We start from the raw sequence: 14,750 nt of genomic DNA, 5'->3' as shown, positions 1-14,750 counted from the left end.
AGAATCGGATTTTAATGCTGAATTTGTTTTCTGCCATGCTAATGAATTAGAAGTAGTCTGGGAGCAGAAATCCTCTTTTTGGAAGGAAAGAGCCATTAAGTACATTGCCAGACCATAACCTATAAATAACTAATAAAACATGGCTGAGTTGTGAAGATCAGCACTGCTTACTTGTGATCAGGGCAAATATTTATTTAGCTTGCAAAAACTGGGGTGAGCAGAATCAAATCACCACAGAGTTACAGCACTACAACGGTGGTATATACCTCCCAGCAAACTTACTATCCTGTCCTTGGCATTTCAACTCTCACAAGTGATTAACGGTTTCCACTGAAATATCTCCGCTTTGTTACAAAGCAAAACCAACATTAAACAGACGGAGAGCTGATAAAAATACTCATTTAAAGTACTAACAGCATCTTTAAAGCCTATCATTACTTGATTATATTTTTTTTAGACTAGAAAGGACAAGAGAACACATCTGACACACTTTGCTAAAGCTTTGCTCTATTGGTTACAGCCAGCCATAGCAACACATCCCGAATGCCAAAAGAAAGCGGCTGCAGCAGAAGGAAGCTTTGAGAAAGCATACTGACAGGCCTAAGATCAAAAGCAGATTTTGCTCTTACGTGTCGTAAGTGTAATACTCATGTTCAAACTGGTGGCAGGAACGTGGGGTCACTTCATATACACCTGTAAACATTAAACAAAGGAATGATCTACTGAAATACAAAAATCATCAAGCTTACTGTGTTGGCTGAATTGTTGAGATCACATGAGACCTGAGGTACAGAAACAATTACAAAATGTGACTATATATGTACTACCTTTTACACAGACACTTGTAGATTAATTCACCTCTGTTCAGGCACAGATCACCACTAGAAACTGCACAGCATTTGTAATATATACTGATATAAAACACCATTAGGCATCACTACAGATGAAAATAATTACAAACACAACAAACCAAATAAGCTCAGACATAACCTATTATGGTCCCATAGCTGATACCCTTTGGCTGATTATAGAACCGTTGTACTATTGTCTTGTGAATGAGACTACTGGCTCTGAGGATGAAAAGCTCAAGGCTGAAGAATGAATCAAAACCAAACATATTTTTAATTGTTTTGCTAAAGGGCCGTAACAGAATTAGCTCTGAGACATTAAAAGGAGGAAAAAAAAAAAATCTAATTTTAAGTCATCCTTTTTTCCTGACGTAGAGAACCCTGTGGTACTTCTAACAGTTATCCCTCAGGAATCCTGTATTGAAATGAAACTTCTATTTGTAACTCACATTCTAATGTGAGTGATAAACAGAACCCATATGAACGAGATTATTTTAACATGCTCTTTCTTCAACCAATATCAAAGCCCTTCGCTGAGACAAAAAAAAAAAAAAATTTGCTTCTAGAATCTGTATTTAGGTGAAGGACTAAACAGCAGAAGAATTCTACAAACTTAGAACAATGCATTTATATAGAGATGTAAATAAAACAATGACTCTCAGAAACCTCAGAAACGATAACAGTTTGGTTTTGTCTGTTGTTTTTTATTGTTTTGATTTGAGGTTTTGTTTGGTTGGTTGGTTTTTGTTGTGTCTTGGTGGTGGTTTGTGTGTGGGGGGTGTTTGGTTTGGTTTAATTCCCAGTAATATTAGTTCACTGGTTCTTTTTCGTGTTTTAAACTAACATGTTAGAGCTGTTACCTGGCTTTGAAAGACAGAATCTATTTACTCCTTTGGAGAGGTTATAAACACCAACGTTCTCTGGTCCATTTCCATCCTGATAAAATTCCTGTGAAGCCACAAGTCACTATTAGTAACTACCAAACAACAAAATAAAACCAGGATTTGCCTGAAGATACATTAATACTTCTCTTTTATAGCAGCTAACAACATAAGGCCATTTTACCAAATCCCAAAGTGACAAATCCCAAAGCACTCTGCACATCAGTGTTGCTGTGCTACGTGACTCCCCGCAGCCATGAGAAAGCCTCGATTCCAAGCATAATCCAACCCGCCTACACAAGGTCATTAAAAAAAAAAAATACAAGGACATTTGTTACCTACGTACCAGTGTAATTGCATGAGAAAGAGAACACCTCAGCATATAGCCAGTCTGCCTGAATTCCACTCCCAAAACATCTTCCTCCAGGACTTCCAGCTCCAAAGACTTATTCTTCCAGCACCAGTCTTCATGGACAATGCTCACTACAATACACCACACAAAGCATTTTAGTAAGTAAAACTGTGTGAGTAAGGACAGGTTTTGAGGTATAAAAAGCTTCTATCACTCTAACTTCCCTGACAATAATCTTCAAAGCTAGATACACAACAATGGCTGTAGTACCAGAGCTGGCTTACAGCACTGCAGCATCACCAGGAATCAGCGCATCTCGGAACAGAAGAGCTGTTATAAAAAGGAATAATGAGGTCTGGTCACCCTGGCAAGTTCTGCGATGTGCACTACCATTGTGACAGGCGAAGAAGCCTAGAGGACACTAGAACCTAACTCCAACCTCACCTGACATCAAGATGGTCTGACTCATCTATAAGAAGAGCAATCTGTATATACTCCTTCTACACCTTCCCCTGGAAAACAGTTTATTTTCATAGTAGGCCAAGGCAGGCTCAGGAGAGGTTCTTCTGGAAGCAGAAGAACGAGGGTGTGCCCCTGTTTTTTGGCTTGGGACAAGTCAGGTTGTGATAAAGCCCTTTCTCCTCACAGCAGCCATGCAAAACTAAACCTCTAAAACTTACGAGAGCAGCTACCTGTAAGCTGACAAAAAGGTTAAACGCACAAGATTAAGAAAACTTGCTGCACTGTTATATATTATTTTTCCAGATTCTCTCAATTTTCAGAACTAGTTCCAAATTGGGCACACTGTAAACAGTATCCGTAAGAACAGAAGCATACAGATTAAGTCACAAATTTAGCTACTAAGGTAACACTTCAAGCAGTTCCCCGTTATCCCACCTTTATATTTGCCAGGCAGCACGTTTTCAAATGTGAAGGCCACTGAGTCTGTGTTTCCAGAGAGCTGCACGTTGCGTTTTTCACCCGGGCGGCTCACAGACTGTAGTGTCACCATCAGATCGCCACAAGCATCTGCACAGAAAAGACAGCAGAAAATGAGACTGCATTCTGGTTTGGCAGCTCTGCCTCCAAAACCTCCACCTCAAGCAAGCTTCATGTGCACCAAGATTAAAATGATTACTCTCTTCCAGTAGAGAACATTTCCAATTAAAACTCTAACTTGTATTTCTTAGGTACATGTTTACCAGTGTTTTTTGCATTCTTCAGGAAGTCCAAGACTGTTAATCAGACTGTTAATCGAATTCTTTTATGTAATGGTGAATAACAACCAGAGGCCAACATTAAATCCCTAGGTCCACCTTGCTCTGCAGAGACTACAGGACCCAGAAAACACTTGAGAGACCAAGCGCAGAGAGAATTCAGAGAGGAATCAGAGAATCATTTACTTGGAAGAGACCCTCAGGATCATCAAGTCCAACCATAACCTAACTCTAGCACTAACCCCTGTCCCTAAGAACCTCATCTAAACGTCTTTTAAACCCCTCCAGGGATGGTGACTCCAGCACTGCCCTGGGCAGCCTGTTCCAATGCCCAACGGCCCCTTCTGGGAAGAATTTTTTCCTAATATCCAATCTAAACCTCCTGGGCGCAACTTGAGGCCATTTCCTCTTGTCCTATCACTTGTTCCTCGGGAGCAGAGCCCGACCCCCCCTGGCTCCAAGCTCCTTTCAGGCAGTTCAGAGATCAGAAGGTCTTCTCTCAGCTCCTGGTCCCTCAACCCCCAGGTCCCTCAACCACTCATCAGACTTGTGCTCCAGGCCCAAGGAAAAAAGACTCCAGTAAAAAGCAAGGGCTAAAAATGACAAAAGTCAAGCTCCAGTCACCATCTGCTGAAATCGGTGGGTAAGCAAGGAAAATAGCAGGAGAGAGGATCTTAGACTAAAATAAAGACATAAAGCTTATGAAAGAGAACAGAGATTGCAAGCTTCTGTTAACAGCCTGAGCCTCTGTCCCACAGGTTTTTACATGTACTGCTGTTGGGGTTTTTTTAATGTCTTTTTTTGCCTCCAGTACCTCTCTGATTGACGTACAGTATCCCTAGTGTCAGCCAGGAGCATTTCCTTCCAGAACTTACCCATCTTCTGAGGAACGCAAACAGGTTAGAATTCCTTCCTGATGAAGGAATATTTGCTTATTCCTAGCACGTATTAAAAATAGGTACATAACTTTAACCCAAGCTTTCTAAAAGTACCTTATTAGGCTGTAAGGTGTCCCAAAAAAAGAGCTGCTCTATGTATATGCTGGAAGTTAATTTACTTATCTGCTGATGGGGCTACCCACAGCAAGTGGCTTGATCTAAACAGTACTCATGCACACACGCATCACTCAAGTTCTCTGTTCCCACTTCCACTTCACTTTCAAATCTGGCTTACCTAAACAAGAGATCTTCCCTGAGACAGATGCCAAAAACTGAGCGAAGGTCACGTCCATTACTGGTCTGTCTGTAACAGTAACAGGGAACATTTTGGGTTTCAAAGCCAGTCCTGCTCTGGTCTCAGCCTCTGGAATAATCACCTGTAGAGCACATGACATCAAGACATCATCGGCTTTTTAAAAACAGCCCAAACGCACCCACTCTGCTGAGTTCAATTCACTTATCAGAAATTAGAAAATGGAAATTTACAGTAAATCCCAGGCAAAGCAAAACCAGCCTCCCAAATATGCTTTCAAAATTCTATATTAAAAATCTTCCAAAGAACAGCAATGAAACTGAGCTGAAAGTCCTCCAAAAAGCTCAATTTCAAAAGTCAGAGTGAACTTCACTTCAGGATGTACTGCTGCTTCTACGTTAGGTTATTTCATTATCTATAAGGACAATTAAGGTCTTAATAACCATGCACTTCCTTATCTCCCACACTGAACTATCTCCCACAACACAGAATTCAGGGTGGCATGCTACGGGTTCTGCTGTGACCTATAATCTCGGGAACCATTTAGGCACCTGAGAATGGTACACGTTACATGTCTCACTCACAGGATAATATATTAAGATAAGTGATATAAGGGACATCACAACTCAATGGCCTGATCTCCTTTTAACAAGAGTGAAGGACAAGGAGCATGGGAATTTCAGCTTATTAAGAAAAAACAGCAACAAAAAAAGAAATAACTGTAATTGTTTAAATAGTGCCAACAGGAGAAAAGGGTCAGGAAAAACTAAATTCAGCTTCTCAGCTTTTAGAAATTGAATGTTTAAAATCGAAAACCTCATGACAGTCCTACAACGAAGAAATGGAAGCTCATTCTTACCTGAACATTGTATGTACCCGGTTTTGCCTTAAAACAAAATGCTCCCTGAGGGTCAGTTTCTGTTGTAACCAGTGACACTTTGTCCTTGTCCTGAGGCATCATGGTCACCTTGTATTTACTCATCTGTTTGACTGTGTCAGGGAAACGAGTTACTGAGATCTGGCCACACACACTGAATCTGAAATATAAGCCAGGCATCAGAAGAAATATTAATATCTTGATTTGACAAAGTTCATAAAAAGATACTTATTTTAAACCTTCCTTAAAAGTAAACCTCGCTGTTGAGGTACTAACACATGAATTCAAATGGATTTCTCCTGAAAAAAGCGTTCCTATCAAAGAGATACTATATGCAAACACGGCGGAGCAAGTGCAAACTCATGCACCGTTAAAGGGATCTTTTCTTTTATGATGAACTCACCATGATGTTACGTTTTTATTTGCAAGCACATCGCTTCACTATTTCGTCCCCCAATCCCTTCAAGCCTTTTTTCTTAATTTCTTTTTCTTCTTTTTTTTTTCAGCTAGGCAGGCAATTGATTTAGGATTGCCATCCCTCAGGTTTTAAATGGTTTGAAATGTTTTGTGTCAAAGACCTCAAACATGATAGGTAATTCACTTGAACACAATCCTAGTACATCTACTTTTGTGAAAACACAATACGACAAATTAGAAACTGTTAAGTTTTATTTTTCACCTTCAACAGTACAACATATTTAGTAACTGAAAAAACTGCAACTGATCATCACGCAGATCTTTTTTTTCAATTAGCTAGCTAAGTCCATATGAGCTAGTTGCCCTTTGCCTCAATAAATTCCTAGTTTTCACTTCTCCAGAAGGTTCCCACTATTTTCTCCTCCAGGAGAAGCTCCTGGACACAGAACCACTCCCTTTGTCTTCCTCAGCTCACACGTCTCTCCCACCGCTGCCTACACTCCCCAAATCATCCTGTTGCCATTATACAGGTTCATGCCCAGCAGTCAAAGAACCACAAAGAAGAAAGAGACAACATAAATAGAAGACGACTATGACCTTGAGAGTGCTGAGTAACAAAATGCAAAAGTTTGGTACAACACTGGACTAGACAGTTATGTATTAATACCTCCACTCTTGCACAAGAGGAGAGTACCTGAAGTGCAGCATCAGCAGCAGAAAGCCTCCCTGTTCCTGCCTTGGTTCACACACGGTTCTGTAATTGCTCAATATACCCGTGTTTTAGCATCTTTGTTTACAAGAGAGAGGTTATTAAGAGGGAGCTCTAAGCCTTAACTAGTACTGAGCAAAATACTGTGGACAAAACATCACCCTGCATTCATACTGTCCTATTTACCTTGAATTTCTCAAGCTCCTGACAACAGTACACAAGTCTGGGCATGATGTGGGAAAGGACCACGCATTTTCAAGATCTTGTCCACCTACCAAATGACATTGCCATCACACCACCAGTACTTACCCTGTTGCAATTATGTTTGCTAGCTGAGGTGTATTTGGTGCGATCTTCACTGTAATAGTATCAAAGAAGAGATGCTCTTTCCTGGCCTGAATGGTGTATGTACCTGTTGTTATGTTCTCAAGGCGGAAAGAGCCGTCAGCTTTTGTTTTTACTGTAACAAATAAAGAGACGAGTTAAAAACACAGCATGTCTTGACTGTCTATCCTTATGTGTCAAAGAGTTAGAGAACGTGCACTGCTTTAGGCTATTTTTAATTTACATTGCAAGACAAAGAAACAGTATTATGCTTTCTTACGAGACCCACCTTCATTCCTGTATTTCAAAACACAATTTGTCATATGGTTGAAAGAAAATGTAAGAAATTTTTTACAGCAAAACAAATGAACATCTAATACTCTCATCTAAGGCAGAAAACGCAAAACTAGTCAACTGCATGAAAACCAGTTTAGTATTTCAAATAAATCACAACAGAAGTAGTATATTATCCCAACGGCTTCACTTCATCTCACACATAAGGACCAAGACCACTGCTTACCTTTAATCTGATTGTTCAGAGTCACAGTGGCATCAGCAACTCCTTCTCCTTCAGGACCATTCAGCACCCTGCCTGTGACAGAGAAACCCATCACATGGAAAACAGGCTGAAAAATGAAAAAATCAGCATTAATCTTTACTCAGTAAAGGCAAACACACACCAACAGCAATCAATGACTGTTTTCCCTCCACGTATATATAAAGGCAATTTATTTCCAGCTTTAGGAAAAAAAGTTTACCAGGAAAATCACAATGTAAGTACACATCAATCTCCAGGCATACTGTCCCCCTAAGTACAGGAACAGATTCTCAGTTTCTCCGCATGAGTACAGTTCATAATGCCATTACACAAGGCACTCTGCAAACCGGACAAGCTCACAGGCTCTTCTCCAGACATCTGACAATTTGAACGAGTAAATGTAAGCAACCTGAAAAATTACTGCCTGTTTGCAACATCCACATTAAACTGAACATAGCACACAGCTTTTCCCTATTTAGTTTCTTCCTAGTAAAAGGGACTGAAGTGTAGAAATACAGCACGATGCCAGATACTGTCTTCTCCCTGCTGTGCAAGAGGGTGTGCATAATAAATGTGTTCAAACTTCTTACAAAGAAGTTTTTCCATAATACACCTGCTTTCTGCTAAAATCAGTTATACTTTTACGGGCAAGAATGACACAAAAAGATTATTTCCTCTGAACGCCTTACCTCAATTTGTAAACTGTCATGCTCTACAAGGAAGTCCAGTCTAGATGGAGCAACATCAAAGGTAATTCTCTCTCCCCTGTAGAATGGTATCTGAAAGAAGACACATCATTTTGACTCCTAAGAAGCTATGATGCCATGATTGTTTGCCTTTACCATCTTACATGTCCTTATCACTAACAGACACCTCTGTGAACAGTCAAATGGGCTGCAAACTTCTTGGAAAAAATAACTCAGAGGGATGGAGACAGGAATAAAGGCAGTATTTCGAGGCTGTTTGATGGAAACCATATCAGATTATCTGCAGAGACAGAAAAGTAACCCTCAGAATACAGCAAAGGTACTTGGCTGTGCAAGAGCTTATGTATAGGAGACTGTATGATCGCTGGAAGGGTTAAAGGAATGAAGTTTCAACCCCACTTTGAGATCACACGGAATGAGAATGCCAAACAATCACTCCAGGCAGTGCACTGACAGCCATGCTCCCGCACTGCTCGGACACAACAAAGAGAATGGGCAAAGAGAAAACAGGGAACTGGAAGGACAGGAGGTGGCTGTAGCCAACAACCTCTCAGTGGCCCAGCAGCCTCCAGGTGTGATTCTGTGACTGGCCAATGTATTCAGGTCACTCAGAGCCTGTTTGCAAATAAGTCCTCCCTCAGAAACCACACAGCCGAGCCCAATCACAGCAACCTACCTGACTGTCACATGCTTTAGGTTGGATGTTCCTATTCCAATTATTTCATCCAATTCAAAACATTTCAACTATTTCTGTTTTAACAGCTACAAAGTTACACATGACCTAGTTTAGAAAATGAAAGTTAACAACCCAATGGATAGACAAGCACTGAACTTTCTAGCTACTTACCACAGTGTATTTCCCACTTGGCAGAGAAAGAAAACTGAAAGATCCATCTTCTTTTGACACGACATTGCACAAATAGGAGAGCGACTCATCTCTTGACTGGAATCCATCCACAGGAGAAATATTGCAGCCCACAACATCCTGTGGCAATAAATGCAACTTTTTTTCCCATGGGAGAACAGAGGAAATAATCTCGGGGGGATGTAGGAGGGTTGGAAATACTACACTGTGAATGAAGGATGGGAAGTACAAAACTATTTCAGAGGCAAAGTTTGATAGCATGGCTTACAATTCATGTCCAGGTAGAAGAGGAAAAAACAACCAATAATCAATTTTATGGTAATGAGGACAGAAAAATGGAAAAGTCAACATCCCCCGGAACTGCCCTGCATGTCTTAACACTGACTTCAGTTCTGTGGACAAGTTTAACATTACAGAACAGAGCTCTCCGCTACATAACAAAACACAGGACAGGACCAAACATTTCACACTCATTTCATAAAACTTTAAGGGTGGCAATAGAAGCTATAGAACTTTATCTTCACATCAAAAGGGCAAAAAGCAATTGAGACCTCACGCTGAAGACAAATTACAGCTACTGTACAATGAATTTCAGGATCCGTCTGGCAACATCTTGTGCCTTGTGCCAGAAGCTGGTCTTTCACCATGGAGAAGTGTCATCCTCACGAGGAAACACATTTACTAACAAAAATCTAACATGCAAAAAGGTATAACTGGAAAAATATTGTCTTAACCCCTTAACCCTGCTGACCCACAGAAAATACACAGATCAATAATGCATTGTGGATCATATTACATTTTGCACTTGTTGCCTGCTTCAGTTCAGGTCTTAGTTTTCTATGTCCCTGAACAGTCTGATTGTTGAGGAGCCTGGTGGTTTGAAAACAATAACGAAGAGTTCAAAAGAGTTGAAATTAAAAGAATTTTCTAATTTCTCGTGTCCAAAAAAATATGTAGACCTTAAACCTCAATTTTGCCACCAATGAAACAGATGGCTATTGCGTTACACATCTGCGATCTTCCATGGAGGCCATGAAGAAACTCAGCATGGATGCAAATGTTGTATTACAAGGGTCTTGTTGAACAAAAAAGATACAGCTTGAGGGGCTGTACAGTTTATGTTTTTTATAAGCCAAGCTCAATGAAGGAGAGATGAGTATCAGGGCAATATGAATCTAGAAGCTATTTAGCTGCTTCTTATTTACATCCATACTCATATCAAAAAGGTACCGATGCACCATTACCTCTTTAGTGACCGAAGAAGAGAAAAGGAGAAACATGACGCCTTTCATGGGTTCTCCATCACTCCTTACTGACCCAGAGACATTGTAGCCTGCGACAATCAGAGGGCTCGCAGCATAAGCATTAGAACTCGTCACCCGTACCACTGTCTTTGACTGAAATGCAGAAACATATACACTTTCATTGAAAGTAGGCATTAGATCTCATTTACAGCACCTAAAGAACAATCAGAAGCTGTATATTCAACAACAAAAACAGGCTATTCAAAACACAAAGGCACTAAAACAAAGATACTTTGCAAAACAGTATTCTTCCTGTTTTACTGATTGAGGAATTGGTCAGGATCTCAGAGCTCCTCAGAAAGCAAGCAGTCTGAGAGTGAAGGATTAGAGCAGCTGCTGCAATGTGCAAGCTCCTCCAAAATGTATAGGATTAGAACATGGAAAGTAAGAGCTCCTTTGCCAGTCCTTCCTTGACTGGCTCCACTATTCCAAACTTGGCCTGCACGAGGCAGTTTCTTGACTACCTAAACTAAACTTACAAAAACTCCATTAACCTTGTCCACTCACAAAAACCCTTCCTGACGCCAGTTGATCAAGTCAAGGTCTAGTAGATCCACCCTCACTAAACAGGTAAACCAGAACTTTTGCAGGCTCTGACCTCTTTCAACATCCAGATAGGATGAGATGCAAAGATTTCATATTCGCCAGGAAGCACTTTAAAGAAAGCAAACCTGTAAGGCAAGAAAGGGGTTAAGTCTCTTCAGAAACAGTCACATACATTTTGTTTACTTTTGTAAATTCAGACTCTATACATATGTTAGAAAATGTATTTCAGAACTACTATAATGCCAGTTGATGTGGCAGAATTGAAAGAATCTCGTGTAAATGAAGAGATGAATTAAGTATGCACCACCAGCACTCACTTTCCTCCAGGTTGTGTAATAGTTGCTTGTATGTTGATGTCACTGCCAGCATTTCTCAGTACAACCTGGACTCCAGCAGGACCTAACGTCTGGCCTCTGCTGAGAACCTGTCAACATGAAAAAAAAACCCAGAGTATAAATCGATAAAAATAACTTGCAGAGCTGAAGCAGAATGTTTTTTATGAAGGTAGAATTAGCACGAGATGGAATAAAAAAAGATAAAGGAGTCTAACCTTTCCATTCACAGAAAACCCTGTGAACACAAAGTTAATGTCACCTCCTTTTGTGCAAATGTCATTAATGCCATCCACATGGATGTCTACACTGGTTGGTTCTGGAGGGGAAGAAGAACAATGACACAACGTGGTAGTCAGTGGCAGAGCAATCACAGAACAATTCTACTTTATCTTCCCAAAACTCCCACAGAAATGCATTAACTCAAGCACACAAGTGTTGCTCTGGAAGTCTTGCCTCAGCAAAGTTAAAGCATCCACAAATCCCCATGTTAAAAATCCTCTTTCCCACTTGCACTGCAATCATTTTTGTCAAAACCCCACACTTGTCAAATCAGTTCATGGGTTACTTTGTCAGCATCTATCTTACAGCTTTATTTTCCTCTGGTACAGTAAGTACACTTCAGTTATTAAAACCATACATTAGGCTTATCTCTTTTGAAAAGTGCTTGGTTTTCCCTGCCAACCACAAGTTAGAGGTAGTTATTAAGTCCCACATTGCAGATTCACTGTCCTATTGTAAGAAAACATATGAGCACTTACCGAAACTCCACCCTAGGGGAGGCTCAATCTTAAGAATGAAATCCCCCTAAAAATAAACAAAAACCAAACAATAACTGTCTTCACTGATCTAAATTCAATTTAGCTACAGAATTAAAAAAAGTCAGAACACAAGCACCATGCTACAGAGCGTAACACAAGACTCGAGTGTCCCATTCTCCCTTCCTCCTACCCAAGATACTCTGTTCAAAGCTGCAGCAACATCTACCCCGGCAGGCTGGGACGCTGGGCTCACATCCAGCCAGCTAAGACCAAAAATTAAGTATCATCACGTGTATACCGATTCCAGACCAAACCTGGCTCATGTTCAAGCAGCTCAGTGTTAGAAAGTGTTCAAATCTCTCTCTACCTGCCCCAACAGATGCGCTCTAAATCTCTTCAGTATCTCCACTAGGAGGTCCTACTCAATCATTCTGCCCAAACATGGCATAACAAAATTTCAATCCTATTAAAAGGGTATTAATCTACACAGGGATCCTCTTTAAATCAGTGGGCATCACATATGTTCTGCCACATATGCTCTTGAGTTCATCCACAGAAAGGCTCAAAGACCTAAGAATGAAATCGCTGAGATCAGAAAGCATCTGACATTCTTAGATTTGGAAGGACTTATTTCTGATCCCTAAGTTAACTTGCTCTTTAAAAGAGCAAAACACTTAGATCACTCGAGGGCAGCTTGTATTTAATTGGAATGGAAACATTTTTCCAGTCTAAACAGACATTAAACTTCTGATACATTCTGAGCTTCCTGTATGATTATCTTCCTAAGACATTTTTAATATCTGCAACTAGTCATTCAAGTTATTTTCAATTCAGTCATGTCAAAACACATTCCACAGGCAGATACCTGAAAGCTTCATCTGTACTTGTAGGAACCTGCACTTTTTGTGAGTGTTTGTAGAGCTGCAGACACATGGCTGCTGGCAGTAACTTGGTCTCCCAATGCTGCGGTCATACAGACAAACAGCACAAACACCACACTGTGGATAATGTTATCATGATAATACTTAGCAATGAGAAATAAAATAGTTGCACTACAAAAAGAAACGGTTGAAAGCTTGGTCCAAAACAAACTAAATGATGTCCTGATTCAAAGATTTCATGGGCGGGTGTTGTTCCAACATTTAATGTGCTGGCGCAGGAGCCAGCCCTGGGATCTCAGCTTCTTACCTTATCATACAGGGGAATCATGAAATAGCCATTGTTTGGAGCACAATCTGTCTGGTACTTCAGAGTACCATGTTTTGTATATAACTTAATCTAAAAGAAACAAAAAAGACAAGAAGACCCGTTAAAAGATGTGAGCAGAGCTGGCACCAGGCATCCTCTAACCAGGCGCTTGTACACTCCGGTGTCCCCAGGGTCACAGGGACCGGGTTTATCCCGAGAGGACTCGGAGCTGCCGGGCAGAGCCGGCAAAGGGCCCGGTCCCGCTCGGGACAGCCGCTGACAGCACAGCCCGGCTCCTCGGGCCCACAGCCGGCCCGGCCCGGGCGAGCGGGCCCAGGCCGCGCAGCCGGACACGGAGCGGGCACAGGGCCCCGGCGCCCGCCGGATGGGCGGGGAGAGGCGGCGGCGCCCACCTCGATCAGGGAGTAGTTGATCTCCACGTCGGACTTGACGAAGCCGCCGCAGCCCACGACGATGTCCTCGGAGCCCCGCGCCAGCCCGCAGCACAGCGCGCAGAGCAGCGCGGCCGCCCCGGCCCGCATCCCGCACAGCCCTGACTCAGCGCCGCCGGAACTGCCGGGCCGGGCCGGGCCGGCTCTGCTGCCCCCTGCGGGCCCGGCGGACTCGCTCCCGCCGCCAGCTCTGCCCGGGGCGCCGCGGAACCCCCCGCGGGACTGATGGAATCACAGAATCGTTTTGGTTGGAAGAGACCCTCAAGATCATCGAGTCCCAACCATAACCCACCCCGGCACTAATCCAGGTCCCTGAGAACCTCATGTCCGTCTGTCCAACCCCTCCAGGGATGGTGACTCCAGCACTGCCCTGGGCAGGCTGTTGCAATGCCCCACAGCCCTTTGGGGAAGAAATTGTTCCCCAGATCCAACCTCAACCTCCCCTGGCGCAACTTGAGGCCGTTTCCTCTGGTCCTGGCGCTTGTTCCTGGGGAGCAGAGCCCGACCCCCCCTGGCTCCAAGCTCCTTTCAGGCAGGTCAGAGATCAGAAGGTCTCCCCTCAGCTCCTGTTCTCCAGCTGAACCCCCAGCTCCCTCAGCCGCTCCCATCACACTTGTGCTCCAGCCCCTCACCAGCTCCGTTCCCTTCTCTCAACTCGCTCCAGCACCTCAAGGCCTTTCTTGGCGTGAGGGGCCCAAAACTGACCCCAGGATTCGCGGTTTGGCCTCCCCAGTGCCCAGCACAGGATGGTCACTGCCCTGGGCCTGCTGGCCACACCAGCGCTGGTACCAGCCAGGATGCTGGTGGCCTTTTTGGCCACCTGGGCACACGCTGGGCCACGTTCAGCCGCTGTCAATCAACACCCCCAGGGCCTTTTCCATCAGGCACTTTCCAGCCGCTCTTCCCGTGTATCGCTGCCTGGGGTTGTTGTGACCCCAGTGCAGGATCCGGCACTTGGCCTCGTTGAACCTCAGGCAATCGGCCTCAGCCCAGCACCCGCAGCCACGGCTCCCTCCCCGGGATCGCCCCCGCTCCCGTGTGCTGCAACGCGCCGCTGCCCCCCGGCGAGGCCACACGGCGCGGCGCCCGCTGGCTGCCCGCCCGCCGGGGCCGAGGCGAGGGAGGCGCGGGACCCCCGGCCCCGCCCGCCCGCTGCCGGGGTGTCCGGCTCGGCGCGCCGCTGCCGCCGGGCGGTGACCCCGCGCAGCTCCTGGCCGGACTTTGCCCGCTGCCCCCACGGC

At 43.5% G+C, this 14,750-nt stretch overlaps 1 protein-coding gene across 1 annotated transcript in view; it reads right to left on the bottom strand.

The window, feature by feature from the left end:
* The window catches only part of NOMO2 (NODAL modulator 2), a 29,649-nt gene extending 16,010 nt beyond the window's left edge, over positions 1 to 13,639 (bottom strand). Inside the window, exons 1-17 of the mRNA XM_065644663.1 lie at positions 13,471 to 13,639; positions 13,058 to 13,147; positions 11,870 to 11,915; positions 11,327 to 11,427; positions 11,094 to 11,200; positions 10,829 to 10,901; positions 10,171 to 10,323; positions 8,909 to 9,046; positions 8,044 to 8,133; positions 7,337 to 7,442; positions 6,802 to 6,952; positions 5,349 to 5,526; positions 4,472 to 4,613; positions 2,979 to 3,110; positions 2,076 to 2,212; positions 1,709 to 1,796; positions 630 to 693 (exon numbers count right to left, since the gene is read on the bottom strand). Coding sequence (XP_065500735.1) covers positions 630 to 693; positions 1,709 to 1,796; positions 2,076 to 2,212; positions 2,979 to 3,110; positions 4,472 to 4,613; positions 5,349 to 5,526; positions 6,802 to 6,952; positions 7,337 to 7,442; positions 8,044 to 8,133; positions 8,909 to 9,046; positions 10,171 to 10,323; positions 10,829 to 10,901; positions 11,094 to 11,200; positions 11,327 to 11,427; positions 11,870 to 11,915; positions 13,058 to 13,147; positions 13,471 to 13,599 — 1,925 coding nt within the window. The 5' untranslated portion in view covers positions 13,600 to 13,639. The remainder of the gene's footprint in view (positions 1 to 629; positions 694 to 1,708; positions 1,797 to 2,075; positions 2,213 to 2,978; positions 3,111 to 4,471; positions 4,614 to 5,348; positions 5,527 to 6,801; positions 6,953 to 7,336; positions 7,443 to 8,043; positions 8,134 to 8,908; positions 9,047 to 10,170; positions 10,324 to 10,828; positions 10,902 to 11,093; positions 11,201 to 11,326; positions 11,428 to 11,869; positions 11,916 to 13,057; positions 13,148 to 13,470) is intronic.
* Positions 13,640 to 14,750: the final 1,111 nt, after the last annotated feature.

Source organism: Caloenas nicobarica, chromosome 14 (genome assembly GCF_036013445.1).
Source record: "Caloenas nicobarica isolate bCalNic1 chromosome 14, bCalNic1.hap1, whole genome shotgun sequence".
Taxonomy (NCBI): domain Eukaryota; kingdom Metazoa; phylum Chordata; class Aves; order Columbiformes; family Columbidae; genus Caloenas; species Caloenas nicobarica.
This window is presented reverse-complemented; position numbering and strand designations above follow the sequence as displayed.